General features: G+C 47.2%; 1 protein-coding gene across 1 annotated transcript; it reads right to left on the minus strand.

Annotated features, from left to right (window-relative positions):
- Positions 1-12,613: 12,613 nt before the first annotated feature.
- KLHL11 (kelch like family member 11) lies at positions 12,614-26,136 on the minus strand. Its single transcript, XM_082272923.1, has 2 exons — positions 25,674-26,136; positions 12,614-14,554 (listed from the first exon to the last, which is right to left on the minus strand). The coding sequence occupies exons 1-2, from the start codon at positions 26,096-26,098 to the stop codon at positions 12,976-12,978; spliced, it is 2,004 nt and encodes a 667-aa protein (XP_082129049.1). The 5' UTR covers positions 26,099-26,136; the 3' UTR covers positions 12,614-12,975.
- Between the last annotated feature and the right edge of the window lie 338 nt (positions 26,137-26,474).

Here is a 26,474-nt window from a genome sequence, read left to right on the forward strand (position 1 = left end):
ATGAGGTACATTGTACCCCTACCAATTCACCCCAAAAAATAAAAAGGCAGTGTAGTGTAACTAAAAACAAGAGCTGGTTTTGACAAGTCCTTTATTGAAAATCTTCCTCTGGTCTTCTGTTCTGCTGGCTCTAGTCTTGCCAGCGCTGCTCTCTGCAAGTTCTTATATAGCCATGGGGCGTGGCCAGACACTGACGTCACCATGAGGCCCCACCTTTGTGACATCATGTGCAGTCACAAGGGCAGGGTCTCATGGTGATGCCACCGGCTGGCCACGCTCCATGGCTATATAAGAACCATCAGAGAGCAGAGCTGGCACAAAGACGGGAGAGAGCATCAAAGGAAGACCGGGTCTGCAGTGGAGAACACTGAAGACAGAGGACTGGAGGGAGAAAACCAAAAAGGAGAAGACTGAAGGATAATTTTTAATAAAAGGACTTGTCAAAACTGTCTATTTTTATTTACACTATGCTGCCTTTTTTAAGGTGAATGGGTAGGGGGGGTACAATGAGCCTCCATTCACACGAGTAGGAAGGGGAGCGCGAGATTTGGGGGCCCCAGATTCCAATAAGCCCCCTGCCTGCAGACCCCAACAACCAATGCCCAGGATTGTCAGGATAAGGCCCTTGTCCTCATCGTGGGGACAAGGTCTTTTGGTTGAGGAGCAGAGAGCCATGTTGAGGGCGTTTGGCCTGGTATAGTCCAGAAGGCCGCTGCTCGCCCCCCCTCTCTCTCTTTCCTGACCTGCCAGGCTGCATGCTCAAATAAGGGTCTGGTATGGATTCTGGATAGGGAGACCCCCCCCCCCCAGTATTTTTTTTTGGCGTGGGTTTTTCCCTCAAAATCCATACCAGAGTCCAGCCATCTTTTTTTTCCCCCCCATTTTGGCATGGGGTTCCCTTCCAAAATCCATACCAGACTCAAAGCGCGTTTTTTTTTTTTTTCATTTTGGTGTGGGATCCCCCTTCAAGATCCTCAGAGGACCAGTCGCACCACAAGTCCGATCATGATGATGCAACTTCTATTCAAATCGATGGGCCTAAAAGTCAGATCAGTTAAGATGGCTCTTCTCATAGGGAACCATTGATTTTGAATAAAGGCAGAACTATCAGCACATTGACGCCAATGCACAAAGCTACTAAAAGCACATTTGTACAGCCACTTTGTCCTGGAGTTGGTAGTGGCTTTGCAGCTCGTTTTTTGTAGACCCCATGTGCATTAAGCCTAAAGAACACCTATTAAAAAAAGGGCAGGTTCTTTAATAAAATATAAGCAGGTCACCAACAATTGTCAAACATATTTTCTTGAAGTACTACTCTGGAAGTAAGTTTGTTGTGCAGGGTTCGTACACATTTTTACCAATAAAATTCCATGACTTTAAATAAATATTCACCTAATGTTTCATGAAATGTCTATGTATACATGTTAAATAAGAAGAAAATCCATGTTACACCCATTTCCCTGGCATTGCTACACACTAACGTTAGCTGAAACTGCGTTACCCCCCATAGACTGTAAAAAAGGTTACCCCACGCAGAGACCGTCACGTGATGGCTCGTGCGAAAGTTAACTATTGTAATTTAACCAATATTATCAACTATATTCAAATATACTGAAGAAAGAAAAAGATTTGATGGGTGCTCCTGCTTGGGGGATAAAGCTTCAGTTCAGGCAGTCATGATGGATAAGATGCAGGCGGACTGGTATGGATGGCACAGATGCACAAATGCAGCACTTACTTCGAGGGCAGCTCTTTGTTAGGCTGAAGCAACAGTCCCACGAGGAGGCCGAAAAGAGAGAAAGGCGCCACTCAGTGTAGCAGATATAAATAATTTTATTGACCCATATTAAAAACATACATGGAGGTAAGCGTCTATCTTCAGAGCTCGGCGTCCTTCCGGGTTCGCGGTGTTTCCATCCCTGAGGTTTGCCAGCAGCCGGGAGATGACACTAGGGGAGAACCAATCAGGGGACTCTGACTCAGTCAGATCTGGGCAGCGGTGAAGAGCATACCTCACTGGAGGGCCGCATGAACGTGATGACGCGGGGGGCGGTTCACGCATGCTCCGAAACTGGTTAGCGCCCCCCCCCCCCGCGTCATTACGTTCTTGCGGCCCTTCAGTGAGGTATGCGCTTTACCACTGCCTTGATCTGACTGAGTCCCCTGATTGGTTCTCCCCTAGTGTCATCTCCCGGCCAGCCTCAGGGACAGAAAAACAGCGGACCCGGAAGGACACCAAGCTATGAAAATAGACGCTTACACCTCCATGCAATTTCTTAATATGCGTCAATAAAATTATTTACATCTGCTACACTGAGTGGCACCTTTCTCTCACATTTCTATGACTTTTCCAAAGCTTTGTGGGTTAAATTATTTTCCAAAACTTCGCCAGGCCTAAAAATTGCCATTTAAAAATTCCATAACTTTTCCATGTTTTTTCATGACCGTACGAACCCTGGTTGTGTCACTCACTTATGGGGTGGGCCTGAAGACTCCCCATTTTACTGAAATCTGACCGTCCTTGGTGCTGCACATTTTTTGTATTGGCTCAGACACATGTCTTAGTACTAGAGATGCACAAAAATTTTGGTGGCCGAAAATGGTGTTTTTGGCATTTTGCTAATAGACAAACAGGGGCTGAGAATAGGACCGAAAATGCAAGTGATATTACTGCACTTATGGTGTGTATTTCATAGGTCATGTGACTCAAAAACCACATTAAAAACATGGGCGCATTATTGAGGCGTTTTCCCATGCATTTCAACAGGGCAATGCATTTTTTTTTTTTTTTCACTGACCAAAAATGCAGCAAGCATGAGTTTTTTAAACACCATAACAAAAGAGCAACGGACCAGGACATACAAAGAATTTAATGGGTGCATTCTTCTTGAGCTTTTCTTGGGCTAAAAAGGTGTCGATAATTGCCAGCAATAAATTCATATTCATTTAAATTCATAAAAAATTTGAATAATACAATTTAAAAAAAAATATATATATTTTTATATATAAAACTGTCATTTTCAGTTTCGGCCAAGTGCATCCTGAATTTTCAGTTTTGGCACCAAAATTTCCATTCGATGCACCTCTACTCAGTACACAACATTAGTTCTACTTTGGAAAATGTTTGTAAAGCACAACTGTCACATGTAACCCACCAACATTTTATTAAGAAAAACGGAATTTTTGTAAAATCTTACCTGTAAAATTCCTTTCTCTGAGTCCTCCGACAGTCGCCGCCTCTTCATATTCGTCACATATGGGGGTATTAGACTTTGCTCCGAAGGAGTAGCTAGGCAACAGAATATGTTAACATTAAAGCTTTTAACATATCCCACCCTCAAGGGGTGGTCCCCTCAGTCAATACCCTCCTACTTCCTGCAACCATATCTCAGTTTTAGTGGAATAGCAGTAGAGTATACAACCAAACCCCAAAAGAGGGGCGGGGGCGGCGACTGTCGGAGGACTCAGAGAAAGGAATTTTACAGGTAAGATTTTACAAAAATTCCGTTTTCTCTTACGTCCTCCGACAGTCGCCGCCTCTTCATATTCGTCACATATGGGGACGTCCCAAAGCAGTGCAAACATGAGGGGTGGGAAACGCATCCGCGCCGAAAAGGCAACGCAGTCTCCGCATCAAAGAAAGGAACCTTACCAAAGAAAGGAAACCAGCTGGGCAACAGAAAAAAACAAGTGCTCAACAGGAGCAACAACCCAGGAAAAGACAAAAAAACCAGGGGATACAAAACGTATCCCAACAGCCAGAGGTCCCCAACAAGGGACCCTAGGGAATTGCCGCACTAAGAACCTTGCGGCCAAAGGAAGCATCCGCCGATGCCTGAACATCTACTTTGTAGAATTTTGTGAACGTGTGTACGGTCGACCAGGTCGCCGCCTTACACACCTGGGCTACAGAAGCCCCATGACGACAGGCCCAAGACGTACTCAAAGATCTAGTAGAGTGCGCCTTCACAGGCACAGGGGGAACCTTCCCCTGCAAAGCATAGGCTTGTTCAATGGTCTGCCTGATCCATTTGGCAATGGTAGAGGCCGAAGCCGCCATGCCCTTCCGAGGACCCTCTGGAAGAACAAACAAGGAGTCCGTCTTTCGAAAAGACTCCTCGAAAAGACGATTTAAGGTAAACTCTTATCGCCCGAACAACATCCAGAGAATGCAATCTCACCTCCTTTGGATGTTTAGGCTTCGCGCACAGCGAAGGTAAGACAATATCCTCATTAAGATGGAATTCCGAAACTCGTTTCGGAAGAAAAGGAGGATTAGGTCGCAAGACCACCTTATCCAAATGAACAACCAGGTACGGAGACTTGCAGGACAAAGCTGCCAGCTCCGATACTCTGCGAGCCGAAGTGATCGCCACCAAAAAGGCGACCTTTTTAGACAACATAGACAACGAGATCTCCCTGATCTGTTCAAAAGGAGCACGTTGCAACACAGACAGAACGAGATTCAAGTCCCAAGGGGGCAAAGGATCCCTCCTAGGAGGAACCAGATGCCGCACACCCTGAACAAAAGTGCCAACCAAGGAGTTGGAAGCCACGGGACATTGAAACAGAACGGCCAGTGCAGACACCTGACCCTTTATCGTAGCCAGCGCCAAACGCTGATCAACACCCGTTTGAAGGAAAGACAGCACACGAGAAACCGAGTACGTGCGGGGTGAAAACCCCCTGGACTCACACCAGGCAAAATAGGCCTTCCAAGTACGGTAATAAACCTTCCCCGAGGAAGACTTCCTCGCGTTGATCAAAGTATGAACGACCTCTGGAGAGAGACCCTTCTCCTTCAGGACCTCGGTCTCAACAGCCAGGCCGTCAAAGCCAACGACTGTAAAGCAGGATGGTATATCGGTCCTTGAGACAGTAGATCGTCTCGAAGAGGCAGACGCCACGGGGCGTCGACCGCCAGATTCACGAGGTCTGCGTACCAGGACCGGCGAGGCCAGTCCGGTGTCACAAGAATCACCGTGCTGCGTTCCGAGTGTAACCTGCGAAGGAACCTGGACAGCAACTGAATCGGTGGAAACGCGTACATCAGCCTGTACTGATGCCACGGGGCCACTAACGCGTCCGACGCGTCTGCCCGAGGGTCGCGCGTCCTTGCCACGAACCTTTTCACCTTGTTGAGACGAGACGCGAACAGGTTCACATCTGGAAGACCCCACTTCGCGCACAACATCTGGAAGACAGCCGGGTGGAGAGACCATTCCCCCTGATCCAGGGTCTGGCGACTCAGATAGTCCGCCCGCCAGTTCTCCACCCCCGAAATGTGAACCGCCGTTATCGCCGGGACATGAGTCTCGGCCCAAGAGAGAATGTCGGCCACTTCTCGAGCCGCTCGGGCACTCCTGGTGCCCCCTTGGTGGTTGATGTAGGCCACCGCCGTGGCATTGTCCGTCTGCACCCGAATCGGGCAGCCCTGCAGCCGGTCCGTCCAGCGATGAAGACAGACTTATCGCACGCAATTCCAGAATGTTGATCGGAAGGGAAGACTCCCCCTCCGACCAAGTTCCCTGGGCGGATAGAACGCCCAGAACACCACCCCAGCCCGACAGGCTGGCATCCGTGGTGACCACCGTCCACGAGACAGGACGAAACGACTTGCCCCCGGACACCAACGGGGACTGGAGCCACCACAGAAGGTTTTTTCTGGTGCGATGACTCAACGAGATTTGAAGATCCAGAGATTGAGGTCGCCCGTCCCACCTGGACAGGATCTCCGCTTGGAGACCCCGCGTGTGAAACTGGGCGAAGGGAATCGCCTCGAAGGCCGAGACCATCAATCCCAGACATCTCATGCACGTCCGCAGAGACGAGTGCGGAACGTCCCTGAGGGACCTGACTTCCACCTGAAGAGTTCTGAGTTTGTCTTCCGGCAGGAAGACCTTCGCCTGCACCGAGTCCAGAATCATTCCCAGGTAGGGAAGACGAACCAACGGACTCAGTGTCGACTTTGGAAAATTCATCGTCCAACCAAACTCCTGCAGAGTTTGCATCGTGACAGACAGGTCCTTCTCCAGACCCTGGCTGGTCGCAGACCGAACCAGAATGTCGTCCAGATACCCCAGGACAGAAATGCCCTGGGCCCTCAATAATGCCAGAACCGGTGCAAGCACCTTGGTGAAGACCCGCGGAGCCGAGGCGAGACCAAAAGGCAACGCCACGAACTGGTAGTGATCCTCCGCAATGGCAAATCGAAGGAACCTCTGGTGACCCTCGAAAATGGGGATGTGAAGATACGCATCCTTCAAATCGATGGAGGCCATGAATTCCCCCGGAACCAGGACAGCCACCACCGACCGCAGGAATTCCATGCGGAACTTGCGAACCCGCACAGAGCGGTTCAGAGCCTTCAAGTCCAGAATTGGACGAACCTTGCCCTCCTTTCTGGGCACGGTGAACAGATTGGAATAAAACCCCCGAAATCTGTCCCGATGAGGCACCGGAACCAACACTCCCTGAGCCCTCAGGTCCCGCACCGCCAGGTGCAGGTCCCGCAAACGCTCTGGAGACAGTTGAAGATTTGAGGAAAAAAATCTGCTCTCCGGCCGAGAGAGAAACTCGATCTTGTAACCAGATCGAACGATCTCCTGAACCCATCTGTCCCGCACACGGGCCAACCAGGGCTGAAGAAAACCGAGCAAGCGTCCCCCCACCCCAAAACTGGGTGAGGGCGCCCCTTCAGGCCGAACTGTTATGGGCTGCAGATCCGGATTGGCCGGACTTCTGTTTCCCAGACCAGGGCTTCTTCTGAGAGCCTTGACCTTTGAACGGCTTGTCCTTGTAGTGCGGCCGAAAGGCACGAAAGGACCCCTGAGGGGGCCGAAAATTAGCATGCTTCTTCCCAGAAGCCCCCTTAGCCTTGGGGAAATGGGGCAAGAGAGTGCTCTTACCCCCGGTGATCCCCTTAATCAACACATCCAAGGACTCCCCAAAAAGGCGAGACCCATCATAAGGCAGATTGGCTAAGGTCTTACGTGAAGATTGGTCCACCGACCAACATTTTAACCAAACCAGGCGGCGAGACAACACCGCCACGCTGTGCACACATGCAGCCAACGGAACCAGGTCCAGGTCCGCATCACACAGATACATGACACCCTGGTGGATTTGATCCACCATATCCAGGGTCGCCGGCGAGGCCGAGTCGGCCACTAGGACGCGCCTAAGCATCTGCGTCCAACTTGCGATCGCCTGGGCCGCCATGAGAGAAGCAAACAGAGCTTTAATCATAGAACCCGTAACAGAATAAGTATGACGGGCAAGAGACTCCAATCTCCTATCCGTGGCATCACGGAACACAGGGGAATCCTCTGCAGGAATCGCAGTGGCCTTGTTTAAAACCGCAATTGCGTGATCCACTGGGGGAGGCACACACCACCTTTCATCAGTGGAAGGCGAGAAAGGATAACGCAGCTTGAACCTACTTGGTACAGCAAAAGGTTTGCGCAGATTGCGCCATTGTTCCTTAACAGCGCGCTGAAAATCATCATTGCAGGGAAAAACCTGCGGCGTCCTGCGTTTTCTCTGCGTCCCATAGGCCGCCAAGGCAGCGGGGGGACACACTTCATCCTGCAAACGCAGGGTTTGCTTTATGGAAGCAATTAATTCATCCATGATTGCAAGCTCTTCAGGCGAGCCAGGGGGAGAATTATCAACCCCCTCAACTTCAGCCTCCACCTCGGACCCTACTAGATCTAGGGAGGAGCGGGACCCCGATAAGGAGGCCCCCGCCATAACAACCCCATCACCTTCACCCTCAGAATCAGAGGAAAGAGCAATTCTGGGTCTTTTAGTAGATTGAGCAGCCACCAGCATCTGCACCTGAGCAGCAAGGCCAGCCACAATAGTGGCTAAATCCCCCCCTGGGGGGGAAACAGCGGTCCCCTGGCTTTCCCCCAAGGCGGTAGGAAATTTGTCCTCCTGAGAATCCATTGCCCCTGTAATGCCGGACAATAAAGGGTTAACTGCCCCTTTAAGCAAGCGCGGCAAGCGCAGCCCACCGCACCACACTCAAGCACAATGAGACCCCCACAGGGAATATGCAAACTGAACACAGGCAATGGATAGCAAGAACAGAAGGATAAAACCTGAGGAGACCCTCGCCGCTGCTGCTGCCTCGATCGGTGTTCCTGGAAAGAGGAAGTGATGCTGCCAGGGCGCTCTATGAAAGCCTATGAACTACAAGGCTACAAGAAAATGGCCGCCATGCATGTAAAACATGCGGCCGGAGCGAGTGTAGGCAAAATGGCGCCGTTTGGCGCCGAAACCGCCGCTCCACAGTGCAGTAATGCACACGTGACATCCCTGTATAGGAATACATGTCAGATCGCCGCAGCGATCGCTGTATATGCCCAAACATGCCAAAAAAACATGCCCCACAGCACACAGCTTCTCACACTGACCAGGCTGACACACACAGTGTCACACAGCTCCCCCCCCCCCCTTGCAGCCCACAGCATGCAGCCGAGAGATAGGGAGACAAGCAGTGTGAATAGAGGCAGGTTACACAGTCCCAGACTGACACCCCCCCAGACAGACAGGTCCCCACATAGATACACTTACCTCTCAATGGCGTGGGGGACCCGCACAGGCGAACAAGCCGCTGCACATGAGGCAGGGAGAGTCGCAATTCAAGACGCACAAAATGGGGGTTAAGAAACCGCACAGCGTCCAGTGAGGTAGCCACCTCACCAATCATCCCTGCACCGAACAGGGATGGGTCGTTCACTGTGCCAGGAGCGTTACCTGGCTGAACGCTCGATGGCAGGCTGGGAAGCCACTGACCCACGACCTGCGACCAGGGGGATCAGCCCGAGACCCAGCCCGCATGATCCTCTTCATCAGAAGAACTAACTAACGCTGACAAAAATAACAGCTAAGTAAAGGTAGAGAGAAAACTCAAACAAAATTTCAAAAAGAAGAAAGAGTCTGGGGCAGAAAGCCCCAGCACAGAAAAAGCCAGCCACTCCTGACAAGCTAGACATTAAAACTGGGATATGGTTGCAGGAAGTAGGAGGGTATTGACTGAGGGGACCACCCCTTGAGGGTGGGATATGTTAAAAGCTTTAATGTTAACATATTCTGTTGCCTAGCTACTCCTTCGGAGCAAAGTCTAATACCCCCATATGTGACGAATATGAAGAGGCGGCGACTGTCGGAGGACGTAAGAGAAATGCTCTTTCAATAAACTCATTCTTTAAAGTAGATTCATTGTCAGCAGGGTATACGTCATCATTACCAAATACAGGAGGTCCCCGGGTTACAAACAAGATAGGGACTGTAAGTTTTTTCTTAAGTCGAATTTGTAAGTCGGAACGGGTAAATTTTTTTAAGTGTAGCTCCAGCCAAAAGAATATTTTTTAAGTTTTTTCGATAGCATAGGGAAGGGTTAACACCCCTGTACCCTTTGTTTTGCTGTCTGTACCCCTGTTCAGAAGATTTCACCTCACTTTCTGTCCCTATGACAACTGGATTTTGAAAATTTTGGGTTGTAGTGGAAATAAGGATTGGTGATAAAGCTTCAGTGGAGACACCTTTTTCCCATGAGAACTTTTACGGGAGTGAATTTCCCTTCCTATGGGTAGATTTCTACTCACTTCCCGTTGTCCCCCTTCATTTGTAAGTAGAATATTTGTAACCTGGGGACCGCCTGTACATTTTTTAGTAAACAAGCATGTTGGTTTTCGTATATTTCTTAAAGCAATCTATTTTATATATATTTTTTCTTAATTAAAAAGGTAAGAAAATGAAAACAAATAAGACTAGATTATGAATGTCTTAGCAGGTTGGGTTTGCTAATGTTGCATGAGTCTGTTCAACAATAGCAGTACAGTTGGATAAAAGGAAGAGTCAGATCCCACTGGCTATTAAACAGCATTACTGAATGAAGAATCTCAAGCAGGCTCTGAATACTTACACACTAATTTAGTAGTGCGAGAGCTTTATTAGCATAACTACTTGTTTGAACTGAAATTTACAAAGCAGAGACTAGACGATTTCACACTTTAAAATTGCCATAGAGTAAATCCCTTTGACTTTAAAGCAAATCCTAATAAAGTGCAACAAGCAATGACATGAAGGGATATTTAGACACTACGAATGGATGAACATATGTAAAAACAAATGCTAAAAGCAGACAAAAAAAGACAAATAACTTGGAAGGAAAAGACATAAAAGATTGACATTTTGACCTCAGAAAATATAAAGTAGATTGTCAGTCTTCACAAGGTTTGGAAAAGTGCTAGTCAACTGAGTCTAAAAGGTAGGAAAAGGAAAAAGAAAAAAAAAGGGGCTAGCCAACCATTATTTGTGGGCTAAATAGAGAAGAAACGTTTACCCTCCTTGTAAACATCCTTAAAATTAAGCTTTCTATGCACCAAACTGTAAACAGTGGCAACTTCATCAGTGTAGCGCAGCGGAATTAACAGTAATGTTACTGATATCCATTTTTGACTTGGAACTTCGTAAAAAAAAAAAAAAAAAAGACAGCTACCCCCCCCCCCCCCCCCCCCCCATCTATAACCACTCCACCTTGTCACAGACATATGCGCAGAGCAGTGACCTACAAATGTAACAGGAATGGCAAGGAGAGCTGGCCTCGTCTTCTCTAGGCTGTGTAAGATGGCAATGGACTGGAGTGTGTTTGCTCACTAATACACACTGGTTCGTTGAGGATTGAAACTAAAACTGAATCCCGCTGTTCTTTTCTATAAGAAACTTCTAGCACGTAAACTGTACAGAACTCAGGATTGTACCAAAATCAGGTACAGCATAGGAGATCAATGTACTTCCCCACTGGCCCTACGACACTTTTCTCTAGGGTCCTGTTGACACTTGTCCATGTTCATGTTCATAGAAATACACGTAGAACTGCATGAGAAAGCAAGAGGAGTTCTGTGCCATTAGTCTATGAAACTGGATCTGCTTGAAGAAATCCGTCAACACTTCATCGGCACACAACTTGTAATGCATTTTCTGTTCAGTCTCACGTATACTATACTAAAATGCACAGGGTCTAAAGCTAGCCAATTTCTGCTGATTCATGCTGAATTCTATTAAATTTGCTATGTATATAACCCTGATGGCAACACCCAGATTGGCAAAAGTCTATTTTTCAATTAGCTTTTGTCTAGGGAGCCAGGTAGAAAATTGTCAGCCAAACGGCACATGCACCGGATTAGATGCAGGTACTGGTCAGGTATTCTGGCTATCAGAATACAATAGCCCACAGCAGGAGATCAATCAATCTACACGATTAGGCTGACAATATATGGATTTATTTTTCTGTAATCAGTGAAGTGATAGAAACTAAATAAAAACAAATTTCCCTATTCACACAAGCAAGGTGGATGGAGAAATCCTCCCTGCTGTAGCATTGTATTCTCACAGTGGGGACTCCTCCATTGTCAGAATATTCTGATCAGTGCTGCAGCCAACAGACTGCAAGTGCTAATCCAATGAGAATTCTCAAACAGTCCAGTTTGAGAGAAGTCCATCATTAGATTCACCTCTCTCTAATGGAAACGACTATAGATGGGGATCGAAAAAATAGATTGGTCCCTGCTAAACTGGCTGAATTTTTATCAATGTATGGCCAGCTTTAGCGTAGATGGAGGACTCCGATAGATATTTTTTGTTTATCCCCCGAAGAAAAAAAAAAAAAAAATTAAATGTTAAAGCAGATCTCTATGAATAAATGTTTTTGTCCCATGCAGCTCGGGCGCAGCTTAACTGCTCACTTTGTCCAGGGGTGCACCGAAAGGCTATACTTACCCGTTCCCCTGAAAAATGGCAGTCCCCCACGTCCAGCCATGGACTGTTCTTGCAGTCCTCACGTCCAGAGCCGGTCTGTGGGCATGATGACATCCATGTACAAGACCACTAGCGCGTTGGGGGAGGGTTGTCATTGAGCAGAAGCAGCAGGAACCGGTCTTGCGCTTTGAGGATCGGCGGATTAGGTAAGTACATCTCCGCTCTTCTCACCCCTAGATAAAAACAAGCAGTTAACCCATGCAGTGCAGGCACAGCCCAACTGCATGGGAAAAAAAACATTTCCTGGAATTCTTCTCTAAATAATCAAAACATTGGCCATTTGTAGTCATATGGGACAAGTTCAGCATAAAAAAAAAAAAAAAAGGGAATGTTTGGATGGATGTTTAGCCATGCCTCAATAACATTTTAAAGCCTTCAATACGAGTTAGAAAGCTCTGAATAAGTGAGGTTGTAAACCATAAGTGTAAAGCCCGCTGCTTATAAGTGAGGAATGATATATAAATGGTGCAGCATGGAATGAGTTGAAGATATGGAAATAAAGTGTCTGGAACAGCCCTAATTTAGGGAAGAAATGTTTATAACCATAGGAATTTATATCAAAAAGTTAGCTGGTTCTCATACTTACGAGTCAGAGTGGCTCATCTTTTAACCTCCATGGCACAAATGGGCAAACCAGTTCCTATCACTATTATATCTACAGCTGCCAATTAATGAGATTAAACATTGCAGCAATCCCATTGCAAAGTATTACTTCTTGTTAAGAATACAATGTGTGAATAAGACCTATCAGCAAGCCAATACCAAGCACTACATTTCGTTTTTCTTTCAGATATCTACAACTTGTAATAGCCTGGTAATAGATGCCAGTGTAAACTGCAACTGAGAAAATCAGCTAGCAAGTACTAGAGGGAATGTTATATATAACTAACTGCCCGGTCCTGGTAGGTAAGACTAGATAAGTATGCTTCATTAGCACTTAATGCTGTGTATTAACATACACATATACCCTATACATTAACATGCTTAATAGAGTGTTTGATACTCTGCTGATAACAGCCTGTGTAAACACCTCGTGCTTCACTAGAATTATTGTACAACGCCTCATAAACAACTAAGAGAAAAACAAATGGCTCTCATGTGCAAATTGCATCTATGAAAGGCTCCAAGGCGAAATAAAGTGTTCAATTAGCATTCAATCTGGGAACGTGGAGTGCGTCGCAAGTTCATTGTATGCCGATGCAACTCTTGCATCTGCCTGATCCTATCTTTCTGCCACATCAGATTAGGAGGCATGGGGTACTTCTGTGTGCCATGAAGGTACCTGTAGGGGATTCTCACATGACAGGCGGTGGCACGGCACCGAGGCTGAGGCATAGGAGGAAGTAGCATCCAACGCTTGCGCTCAGCACAATATCTGTATGCCTCTTTCCTATACTGCTTGTCCATGTCATCACTGTTCTTCCAACCTCCAATAATAAAGACATCATCCTTGTAGTAGCAGATAGCTGCCCCTTCTATGCCCAGGACCTCAGGAGGTAAGCTCTCAAGAATCTCATTGGAGACCTGCCTGGAGATTTTACTCTGCGCCTCTTCAACAGTTACAGAATAACTCTTAGGACAGCATGATGCAGTGTTGTAGAAGTTTGTGCAGGCAACTGACATCTGGAATGCACAGTAATTGTCCAGGATTGGTAAGGATTCTACATCCAGCCATCTACTGCTCTCTATGTCATATCTACAGTTGATTGTTCTAAGTCCATCCTCATTATCGCTGTCCACTGGAGTACGAGCTGTTATGTAAACATAACGATCTTCTACGCTTACAGCTTTGACATCTCGTAAGATCTTGGGTGCAGATTCTAGGATTTGCCACTTATCTTGCTCTGGGTCGTAAACAGTGACGTCTTTGAAGCCAGGACTGAAGTTTCCATGCCCGCCAATACTATACAAGTTGCCCTTCACGGACATAAGACCAAAGGAATGCTTTCGAGTGATTAAATTGCAAACTTGTTCCCATAGATTTCTGTTTGGGTTGTATCGTTCAACAGTCTTGGCAAAGCCAGGTTCCATGGAGCCAGCCACATAGACATGGGTGTCTGTAGCCATAACTGCATGGCCATCAAGGTGATTGTGGATGTGAGGCAAATTTACCCATCGATCTTCATGAATAAAATACCCAACACATTCACTTAAATAGTCACCACCTTCTGACACCCCTCCAATTACCATTATTACATCCATATTTTGCCCAAAGCGTGGCAATGATGTCATATGGGTGGCCAATGACTGATTTCCGGCTTGGAGGTTCTCTGATCGCAAAGCATGACCTTCCACCGCTTCGGCCACCAACTGTAAACAGGCTTCATTTGTTGCCACCAATCTCTCTGCTTTCACATGTCGAGTAAGGTAAGTTGGCTTCATCTGGGAGAGTCGAAGAAGCCTAAACAACTCCTCAAAATATTTTTCTCTTTCGTTTGTGTTTTTCTGAATCCATTTTAGAATTGCTTCAAAAAGTATCTCTTCAGAATCGACTGTGATCTCAGGATCAGAAAGCCAGTCCCTTACAAGATGGAATGGGAGTGTATAGAACTCGTCATCTTCGATTACCTTGTAGAAGTTTCTGCGGATCATGTCAGCAGATTTTAAAGCTAGCTGGTTGAGTGTGTACATATGAGCCAAACTATGAATGGCGACACAGTTTGAAAGGTTCAGCTTCTTCTTCAGAAACTCTCCACAAAATTCCTTCAGGCGAAGCAACAAAAACCTAAAGAATACAGAGAACAAGCATGAAATGTTAAACATGGCAATACAACTTGGTTCAACTCTGATACATTTACAGCAAACCCTATCCGAAAAACTTTACATTTGCAAGAGAACCGTGCATCAAACAAATATATTGCAGCTTTCAATAAAAAATACTTTTTACTTTCAATGTTTTGTGGCATGCCAGGGCTGCCAATCTCCTGTAGCCTCTTTGCAACCACTTCATGTCTACATGCAAGCACTCCAGTGATGGCTGAGGGTTTCCTGATGGTGACAACAGTGGACTACAGCTGTCTAATCCATGTTGCAACTGCTACTTGTACTCTAGATGTGTGATTGCTTAACCACTTCAATACTGGGCACTTTCACCCCCTTCCTGCTCAGGCCAATTTTTAACACTGTCACCCTTTGAATGACAATTGCACAGTCATGCAATGCTGGGCCCATATAACATTTTTATCATTTTTTCACACAAATAAAGCTCGCTTTTGGTGTTATTTAACCCCCTCATGCTGATCTCACACAAATATGCGGACCCCACGAGACTGGGCTTTTTTCTGTGGGGCTGCACATTTGCGTATCTCTATTTGTGCTGAAAGCGTGCCTTATGGCATACTCCCAGCACAGAACCGGTGGCTCACTGAAAACCCTGGAACTCCTGATTGGCTACAACAGTGACCAGTCAACTGTGATGCCTGCCCTCGTATTTTCTCTCTCTGTGAATGGAGGATAGAGATATTTAGTTCATATTGAGGGTCCCTGGAGGAAGAGAAGTGCGTCAGACCTTCAGTTTTCTCTTTAAAGCGGTTGTAAACCCGAAAATGAAAAAAAAAAAAAAAAAACCTGCAAGACAAAGCCATAATGAGCTAGTATGCATCGCATACTAGCTCATTATGCATTACTTACCTTAGAACGAAGCCCCGACGCGGACCCCCGGACATCGCTGCGGGCGCCGCCATGATCCGGAAGCGTCTCTTCCGGGTTCGGCGGCTCCGGCTCTGTGATTTTCCGGCAAGCTGCCGGCTAGGAAAACTGAAGGTCCCCCCGGACCTTCAGAGCGCATGCGCCGCTCGCGTGAGCGGCTGCATGCACTGCAAATATCTCCTAAACCGTGCCGGTTTAGGAGATATTAATTATACCTACAGGTAAGCCTTATTATAGGCTTACCTGTAGGTAAAAGTGTCAAAAAGCGGGATACTACCGCTTTAACTAGTTGTGAATTCACGTATTGTTCATACAATGAGTCGGTTTGCTACTTCTCTTTGTATATGTGAATTTTTTTACTGAGCTTTTAAAACTATTTTTTGTACAATAAAATCTACCTGTTCTACATATGATTGGTTGTTGTGTGCTCATCTCAATGCGACAACCCCACATTCTGTAAAGTCCACTTCATACTGGTAGGGGGGTTTTCTCCTTCATTTGTTCTGTATCATATGGAGGAGAGAGATACACTGCATCTTTCTCGTCTGGCAGAGAAAGAAAAAAAAAAAAACTCGATCAAGGTTTAATCTAGGTCAGTGCCAGGGATAGTGTTTGGGTCAAAGGTCAATGTCACTTAGGGATGCACCGAAATGAAAATTTTGGGCCGAAACCGAAAATGTAGGATGCCCTTGGCCGAAAACCGAAAATTACATTTCCCCCAAATAATTTTAAAATAGATGGAACAGGGGCATACACCAAAAACAGGCAGTGACGTACACCTGTCGCTGCCACCCTGTCACAGTATATGTACTGTGATGGGTTGGCAATAGGTTAATTTAATTACCATTGGTATTAGTATTATGCAGCATGAGGGGGTTAATGTATTGTCACTGCTGGTCACTGCTGCATTAGTGACCGACCAGTGGCAGTTAATTAACACTGCCACTGGTCGGTCACTAATGCAGCAGTGACCAGCAGTGACAATACATTAACCCCCTCATGCTGCATAATTAATACTAATACCAATGGTAAGCTGCCTCAGCTATCACCCTCCCCCCCGCATCAGCCTCAGCGTCCCTCTCCTACTCACTCAACTCCTCCGGTCACGGTGTCCATTATTCAAAAGTCCTGCCTCTGGCCGGCCGCCCGCCTCCCGGTGATGTCACTACTACTACTACGATCTGTACATGAATGAAGTGACACACCGGGCGGGAGGGCGGGCGAGCGGCCGCTAATAGCTGTAACTATGTGAGCCCTTCACTTCTCTTCAATTACCTGTCAGCGGCACGATGTACATGAATTAACTGACACTCCGGGCTGGGGGGGCGGGGGGAGCGGCCGCTAATAGATATAACTATGTAATCCTTCTCTGTCAGTGGGACTGTGTGTGAATGAGAACTGACCTGACATCGGGCGGGGGGAGCGGCCGCTAATAACTATAACTATGTGAGCTTTCACTTCCCTGTCAGAGGAGATACATGCCTGACAGGGAAGTGAAGCTCTCACATAGTTATAGTTATTAGCGGCCGCTCGCACCGCCCTCCCGCCTGGTATGTCAGTTCATTCATACACACATCGTAGTAGTAGAGACGTCATTGAGAGGCGGGCGGCCGGCCAGAGGCGGGACTTTTAAAACCTGCCCTGCCCTGCGCCCTCCTCCTTCCTCACGGCGGCCATTTTAATTTCGGCAATGTTAACCCATTATCGGCCGAAATGGGATAGGCTCATTTTCGGCAAAAAATTTCGGTGGCCGAAATTTCGGTGCATCCCTAATGTCACTATTTTTTTGGACAGGATTTTTTTTGTTTTGTTTTTAGATTAGCGTGATTGGGTTTTAACGTTTTTTAGTTTTAAAAAGCAAAATGCACGCTATTGTTTCTGGGCTGTACTACGGGTACAAACAACTACTAACATACACATATGTAATTTTGCTGTGATTGCCAGGAGCAGGAGATTTAAATTTGGGTTGTTCTTTGTGGTAGGAACAAGAAATATACAGCTAAAGTGTAAAAAAAAAAAAAAATGTATCAGGAGACATCCATTACTATTTACCACCAAATGAAAGCCCAATTTGTCCTGAAAAAAACATGGTATATTACACCTAGATACACAAAGTGATTATATGTAGTTTTACTAACACGTCAAAGTTCTTTAACCTCATTGTAAAATGACGCCGGCAGGAAGGTCTCCTCCCTCCAGGTGGACGTCATATGACGTCCGCCCGTTCCTCACCGCTCTCCCGTGCCCCCTGGGGTGCGCAGCGCAATGATCGGGGGTGAGGAGTGTCCCTCACAGCCGGCCGCATGCACTCTCCCTGTGCACACCGGCGATCGGGGATGGAGAGTGTCACTCTGACACAGTCCATCCCTGATCTGGGTAAAGAGCCAATGACATTGGCTCTTTAACACGTGACCGGCTGTGTCCAATCACAGCTGGTCACACATTTCAACAAACCCAGAAATTAGCCGTTACCATAATGTCTAAGTCTCCATCCACACTAGCACGACTTGTTAGGCGACTTGGTCAGCCTGACAAGTCACTCACCGTTGCGGTCCATTGACCGCTACAGGAGCCGTTCTAATAGGAGCGACACAAGTCGCTCCAACTTAGAAAAAGGGTCCTGTACTACTTTGGGGCGACCTGGAGCGACTTGCATAGACATTCATTTTATGAAGTCCGTGCCGAAGTCGCAGTGCACGTGACTTCACAGGTCGCCCCCTAAGTCGGATCGCCGTAGTGTGAACCGAGACTAAACCCCTCTCATTTTTGTAAATATTTTATTATACCTTTTCATGTGACAACACTGAAGAAATTACACTTTGCTACAATGTAAAGTAGTGAGTGTACAGCTTGTATAACAGTGCAAATTTGCTGTCCCCTAAAAATAACACACAGCCATTAATGACTAAACAGCTGGCAACAAAAGTGAGTACACCCCTAAGTGAAAATGTCCAAATTGGGCCCAATCAGCCGTTTTCTCTCCCAGGTGTCATGTGACTCGTTAGTGTTACAAGGTCTCAGGTGTGAATGAGGAGCAGGTGTGAAATTTGTTGTTCTCACTCTCACATACTTGTAACAGGAAGTTCAACATGGCACCTCATGGCAAAGAACTCTGAAGATCTGAAAAAAAATAATTGTTGCTCCACATAAAGATGGCCTAGGCTAATGGGAAGATTGCCAAGATCCTGAAACTGAGCTGCAGCACGATGGCCAAATCCACACAGCGGTTTGACAGGACAGGTTGCATTCAGAACAGGCCTAGCTATAGTCGACCAAAGAAGTTGAGTGCACATGCTCAGAGTCATATCCAGAGGTTGTCTTTGGGAAATAGACGTATGAGTGCTGCCAGCATTGCTAAAGAGGTTAAAGGGGTTGGCGGTCAGCCTGTCAGTGCTCAGAGGATACACCCCACACTGCATCAAATTGGTCTGCATGGCTGTCATCTCAGAAGGAAGCCTCTTCTAAAGATGATGCACAAGAAAGCCTGCAAACAATTTGCTGAAGACAAGCAGACTAAGGACATGGATTACTGGAACCATGTCCTGTAGTCTGATGAGACCAAGATAAACGTATTTGGTTCAGATGGTGTGAAGCGTGTGTGGCGGCAACCAGGGGAAGAGTACAAAGACAAATGTGTCCTGCCTACAGTCAAGCATGGTGGTGGGAGTGTCATGGTCTGGGGCTACACGAGTGCCAGCACTGGGGAGCTACAGTTCTTTGAGGGAACCATTAATGACATACTTAAGCATGGCATGATCCCCTCCCTTCGGAGACTGGGCAGCAGAGCAGTATTCTAACATGATAACGACCCCAAACACACCTCTAAGACGACCACTGCCTTGCTAAAGAAGCTGAGGGTAAAGGTAATGGACTGGCCAAGCATGTCTCCAGATCTAAACCCTATTGAGCATCTGTGGAGCATCCTCAAATGGAAGGTGGAGTGCAAAGTCTCTAATATCCACCAACTCTGTGATGTCGTCATGGAGAAGTGGGAGAGGACTTCAGTGGCAACCTGTGAAGCTCTGGTGAACTCCATGCCCAAGAGGGTTAAGGTAGTGCTGGAAAATGGTGGCCACACAAAATTTGAACCCTTTGGGCCCAATTTGGACATTTCCACTTAGGGGTGTACTCATTTTTGTTGCCGTTTAGACATTAATGGCTGTGTGTTATTTTGAGGGGACAGCAAATTTACACTGTTATACAAGCTGTACACTCACAACTTTACATTGTAACAAAGTGTCATTTCTTCAGTGTTGTCACATGAAAAGATATAATAAAATATTTATAAAAATGATTGATTTATAAAAATTTGTACTCACTCCAAAATAGGGTCATTTTTTGGGTGTTTCCATTGTCCTGGTGTTCCAGGGCCTTTAAAAAAGTGTGATAGGTTGTAATGAAATTAGATGTGAAATGTATGCCCCTAGAACACCTGAAGGTGCTCCTTGGATGTTGGGCCTCTGTATGTGGCCAGGCTGTGTTAAGTCTTAGATATGTGGGATCACCATACTCAGGAGGAGAATCAGAATGTATTTTGGGGTGTAATTGTTGCTATGTACATGCTAAGTGTTAGAAATATCCTATAAATGTACAACTTTGTGTAAAAAGAAAAGAAAAAAAAACATATATATATATATTTTTTTTTTAATTTTCTTTCCACATTTTCCAAAAACTGGTGGAAAAAAATGACATGTTCGAAAGACTCATTATGCCTCATACATAGAATATACGTTGGGGTGTTTACTTTCCAAAATGGGGTCATTTTGTGGGTAATTCCATTGTCCTGGTGCTCCAGGGTCTTCAAAAGTGTGATAGGTCGTTAGGAAATTATATGTGTAATTTATGCTCCTAGAACACCTGACGGTGCTCCTTGCATGTTGGGCCTCTGTATGTGGCCAGGCTGTGTAAAAGTCTCACACATGTGGTATTGCCATACTCAGGAGGAGTAGCTGAATGTATTTTGTAGTATTTTTACAAGCATGCATATGCTGTGTGTGAGAAATAACTTGTAATTATGACAATTTGGTGTTGAAAATTTATTTTTTTTCCTAAGAACTGTGGGAAAAACATTACAACTTCAAAAAAAAAAAAAATCACTATGCCTCTTACTAAATACCTTGGACTTTCTACTTTCCAAAAAATGGGTCATTTTTATACTTTTCAGATATTTCAGGGCCTCAAGAAATGAGATAGGCCATCGGTACATCAGGTGTGATTAGGTGTAATCAATTTTCAATGATTGTCACCACAGCTTGTAGACTCTATAACTTTCACATAGACTAAACAATATCCCCTCATTTTGGTTATTTTTACCAAAGATATGTAGCAGTATACATTTTGGACCAAATTTATGAAAAACAAATTTACTTATTTGCACAATTTTGTAAAAGAAACTAAAAATGTTTTTTCTTTCAAAATTTTCGCTTTTTTCACTTCTATCACAAAAAATAAAAACCCGGTGGTGATTAAATACTACCAAAAGAAAGCTCTATTTGTGTGAAAAAAAATGACAAAAAAATTGATTGGGTACAGAGTTGTATCACTGAGTAATTATCATTCAAAGTGTCAGAGAGCTGAAAATTGGTCTGGGCAGGAAGGGGGTGTAACTGCTCTGTATGGAAGTGGTTAAAAAGCAGTGGGTGTGGCGGGGCTTATTGTTAGTAGTATATGTATGTAAGTGTGCTGGGTAAAGTGGTTGGGTGTGAAAATTAGAAAAAAAATTAAATGAAATATCAAAATAATAGGTGAACAACTTTTTAGTGATTAAATTCAAAAATCACTGATATGTTTTACTTGCACCCTATGCTAAGACATAGAATAGGAAATAAAATGGCTGTGCTTATAATAACATCTGTAGAAATGGGACTTGTGCTATGATACAATATAAAGGTCTATAGACTGACTTGTGCTATGATCCAATATAAAGGTCCATAGACTGACTTGTGCTATGATACAATATAAAGGTCCATAGACTGACTTGTGCTATGATCCAATATAAAGGTCTATAGAGTGACTTGTGCTATGATCCAATATAAAGGTCTATAGAGTGACTTGTGCTATGACCCAATATAAAGGTCTATAGAGTGACTTGTGCTATGATCCAATATAAAGGTCTATAGAGTGACTTGTGCTATGATCCAATATAAAGGTCTATAGACTGACTTGTGCTATGATCCAATATAAAGGTCTATAGAGTGACTTGTGCTATGACCCAATATAAAGGTCCATAGACTGACTTGTGCTATGACCCAATATAAAGGTCTATAGAGTGACTTGTGCTATGATCCAATATAAAGGTCCATAGACTGACTTGTGCTATGACCCAATATAAAGGTCCATAGACTGACTTGTGCTATGATCCAATATAAAGGTCTATAGAGTGACTTGTGCTATGATCCAATATAAAAGTCTATAGACTGACTTGTGCTATGATACAATATAAAGGTCCATAGACTGACTTGTGCTATGATCCAATATAAAGGTCCATAGACTGACTTGTGCTATGATCCAATATAAAGGTCTATAGAGTGACTTGTGCTATGATCCAATATAAAAGTCTATAGACTGACTTGTGCTATGATACAATATAAAGGTCCATAGACTGACTTGTGCTATGATCCAATATAAAGGTCCATAGACTGACTTGTGCTATGACCCAATATAAAGGTCTATAGACTGACTTGTGCTATGATCCAATATAAAGGTCTATAGAGTGACTTGTGCTATGATCCAATATAAAGGTCCATAGACTGACTTGTGCTATGACCCAATATAAAGGTCTATAGACTGACTTGTGCTATGATACAATATAAAGGTCTATAGACTGACTTGTGCTATGACCCAATATAAAGGTCTATAGACTGACTTGTGCTATGATACAATATAAAGGTCTATAGACTGACTTGTGCTATGATCCAATATAAAGGTCTATAGAGTGACTTGTGCTATGATACAATATAAAGGTCTATAGAGTGACTTGTGCTATGACCCAATATAAAGGTCTATAGACTGACTTGTGCTATGACCCAATATAAAAGTCCATAGACTGACTTGTGCTAAAAAGCTCAAAATAATAAGTCCATAATGCAGTATAAATGAGGTTCATAAATCTTGCGGTGTGCTGTGATTTTCTAACATGCTTCCCGTTCTCCACCTCACTCACCAGAATCTCTCCCCTATCACACACTCTGTCCATCGGACGCAGTCCGTTTTTCTCAGCGGGGGATGCACAGTGCGGAGACACAGCTGTCAGTTCCCCATGCATCTCTATGGGGGAAATCGGATGGGAATGGACCGCCGGTCCGTTCTCATCCGATCCGCTGGACGGATGGAAAATAGGGTTTCCATCCGTCCAGATTTGACTGATCGGATGTCAGAGGACATGTCTCCGCTGACATCCGATGCCCCATAGAGATGCATGGGAGGGACCGTTCAGATCCGCCAAAAAACTGACAGGTGGATCTGAACAGCCCGCCTGTGTGAATGAGCCCTTAGGGGTAAGCCAGCATCCACAGCACTTTTTAGTGAGATTCATGTGAGTGAGGTGAACGGTTGGAAATCTTGAACCAAGAAGTGACAGCAATCACATGGAATGCAGGATGGTTTTTTGGCAAAAAATGGAGTGAAACTGCCTCCTCTGAAAAGCAATGCGATTGCAGATCGCTGTTCAGAGGAGCGGTAGGTTTAGACAGAGATGTGAGTGCGGATCGCTGTTCAGAGGAGCGGTAGGTTTAGACAGAGATGTGAGTGCGGATCGCTGTTCAGAGGAGCGGTAGGTTTAGACAGAGATGTGAGTGCGGATCGCTGTTCAGAGGAGCGGTAGGTTTAGACAGAGATGTGAGTGCGGATCGCTGTTCAGGAGTGGTAGGTTTAGACAGAGATGTGAGTGCGGATCGCTGTTCAGAGGAGCGGTAGGTTTAGACAGAGATGCGAGTGTGGATCGCCGTTCAGAGGAGAGGAGTGCGGATCGCCGTTCAGAGGTGAGGAGTGCGGATCGCCCTTCAGAGGTGAGGAGTGCGGATCGCTAATCAGAGAAGCGAGTGCGGATCGCCGCTCAGAGGAGATGTGAGTGTAGATCACTAATCAGAGATGCGAGTGCGGATCGCTGTTCAGAGGAGCGGTAGGTTTAGACAGAGATGCGAGTGTGGATCGCCGTTCAGAGGAGAGGAGTGCGGATCGCGAATCAGAGATGCGAGTGCGGATCGCCGTTCAGAGGAGAGGAGTGCGGATCGCCGTTCAGAGGAGAGGAGTGCGGATCGCCGTTCAGAGGAGAGGAGTGCGGATCGCCGTTCAGAGGAAAGGAGTGCGGATCGCCGTTCAGAGGAAAGGAGTGCGGATCGCCGTTCAGAGGAGAGGAGTGCGGATCGCCGTTCAGAGGAGAGGAGTGCGGATCGCTAATCAGAGATGCGAGTGCGGATCGCCGTTCAGAGGAGAGGAGTGCGGATCGCCGTTCAGAGGAAAGGAGTGCGGATCGCCGTTCAGAGGAAAGGAGTGCGGATCGCCGTTCAGAGGAAAGGAGTGCGGATCGCCGTTCAGAGGAAAGGAGTGCGGATCGCCGTTCAGAGGAAAGGAGTGCGGATCGCCGTTCAGAGGAAAGGAGTGCGGATCGCCGTTCAGAGGAAAGGAGTGCGGATCGCCGTTCAGAGGAAAGGAGTGCGGATCGCCGTTCAGAGGAAAGGAGTGCGGATCGCCGTTCAGAGGAAAGGAGTGCGGATCGCCGTTCAGAGGAAAGGAGTGCGGATCGCCGTTCAGAGGAAAGGAGTGCGGATCGCCGTTCAGAGGAAAGGAGTGCGGATCGCCGTTCAGAGGAGAGGAGTGCGGATCGCCGTTCAGAGGAGAGGAGTGCGGATCGCCGTTCAGAGGAGAGGAGTGCGGATCGCCGTTCAGAGGAGAGGAGTGCGGATCGCCGTTCAGAGGAGAGGAGTGCGGATCGCCGTTCAGAGGAGAGGAGTGCGGATCGCCGTTCAGAGGAGAGGAGTGCGGATCGCCGTTCAGAGGAGAGGAGTGCGGATCGCCGTTCAGAGGAGAGGAGTGCGGATCGCCGTTCAGAGGAGAGGAGTGCGGATCGCCGTTCAGAGGAGAGGAGTGCGGATCGCCGTTCAGAGGAGAGGAGTGCGGATCGCCGTTCAGAGGAGAGGAGTGCGGATCGCCGTTCAGAGGAGAGGAGTGCGGATCGCCGTTCAGAGGAGAGGAGTGCGGATCGCCGTTCAGAGGAGAGGAGTGCGGATCGCCGTTCAGAGGCGAGGAGTGCGGATCGCTAATCAGAGATGCGAGTGCGGATCGCCGTTCAGAGGAGAGGAGTGCGGATCGCCGTTCAGAGGCGAGGAGTGCGGATCGCTAATCAGAGATGCGAGTGCGGATCGCCGTTCAGAGGAGAGGAGTGCGGATCGCCGTTCAGAGGAAAGGAGTGCGGATCGCCGTTCAGAGGAAAGGAGTGCGGATCGCCGTTCAGAGGAAAGGAGTGCGGATCGCCGTTCAGAGGAAAGGAGTGCGGATCGCCGTTCAGAGGAAAGGAGTGCGGATCGCCGTTCAGAGGAGAGGAGTGCGGATCGCCGTTCAGAGGAGAGGAGTGCGGATCGCCGTTCAGAGGAGAGGAGTGCGGATCGCCGTTCAGAGGAGAGGAGTGCGGATCGCCGTTCAGAGGAGAGGAGTGCGGATCGCCGTTCAGAGGAGAGGAGTGCGGATCGCCGTTCAGAGGAAAGGAGTGCGGATCGCCGTTCAGAGGAGAGGAGTGCGGATCGCCGTTCAGAGGAGAGGAGTGCGGATCGCCGTTCAGAGGAGAGGAGTGCGGATCGCCGTTCAGAGGAGAGGAGTGCGGATCGCCGTTCAGAGGAGAGGAGTGCGGATCGCCGTTCAGAGGAGAGGAGTGCGGATCGCCGTTCAGAGGAGAGGAGTGCGGATCGCCGTTCAGAGGAGAGGAGTGCGGATCGCCGTTCAGAGGCGAGGAGTGCGGATCGCCGTTCAGAGGCGAGGAGTGCGGATCGCCGTTCAGAGGAGAGGAGTGCGGATCGCCGTTCAGAGGAGAGGAGTGCGGATCGCCGTTCAGAGGAGAGGAGTGCGGATCACTAATCAGAGATGCGAGTGTGGATCGCTGTTCAGAGGAGCAGTAGGTTTAGACAGAGATGTGAGTGCGGATCGCTGTTCAGAGGAGATGTAAGAATAGTGGTGCAGGATGAGCGCTCCCCTCCCCCTCCTACCTGTCAGACAGCTCCAGCACCTCATGCACATTGCCGGTACACACCCGGATCTGTCCGGTGTACATGTATTGGATGACCGCCTCCACCGTCTCCAGGTCCGGCCCGGGCTCTGAGCTCCATTTCATCTCCACCCGCCCGGAGCGGGACTCCTCGAACTGTCCGGAGAGGAGGGGGGCGAAGTAATCAGTGGCAGCGGCCAGTACAGAGCGGTGAGCCGGGAACTCCCGCCCTCCTCCCCCGAATACCAGAGTCATGTCACAGAACAGGCCCTGCTTCCTCTGCTCGTTCTGCCTCCATGCCAACTCCGAACAATGACTCTCCGACATAAACACCTCCGCCTCCCCGTCCTCCACCGCCCCGTCCCTCGCCTCCGACTCCTCCACAGGAGGGTGCTGGGGAGACGACATCGCTACAGCGGCCGCCATCTCGGCTCTCTAGGGCGGGGAAGCCAGCTACGGTACCCTGTGACAGACCGACACTCCACTGCGCATGCGCCGGCTTCAGACAGCACAAGCCGAGCGCAGAGCTGGGGAGACCGAACATGGATCGGAGTAAAATCAATTGGCTCCTTTTTCGGCCAGCTTCTTAATTGAATGTAAAATTCTCCCTCGTTCACACTGAACACTGCCATAGACGTGTGCACAGGGTGTGCCAGACATGTGTGCATAGGGTGTGCCAGGTGTGCCTAGGCACACCCTAATCACCCTATGCTGCACAGATTCCCCCTGCTGCTTGGCTGCAGAGAAGGGGACTGGGGAATCTCTGTCAAACTTGAGACATCGGGGCTCTGTTTTCACCAAA

Source organism: Pelophylax lessonae (genome assembly GCF_965119305.1).
Source record: "Pelophylax lessonae genome assembly, chromosome: 11".
NCBI classification, from domain to species: Eukaryota; Metazoa; Chordata; class Amphibia; order Anura; family Ranidae; genus Pelophylax; species Pelophylax lessonae.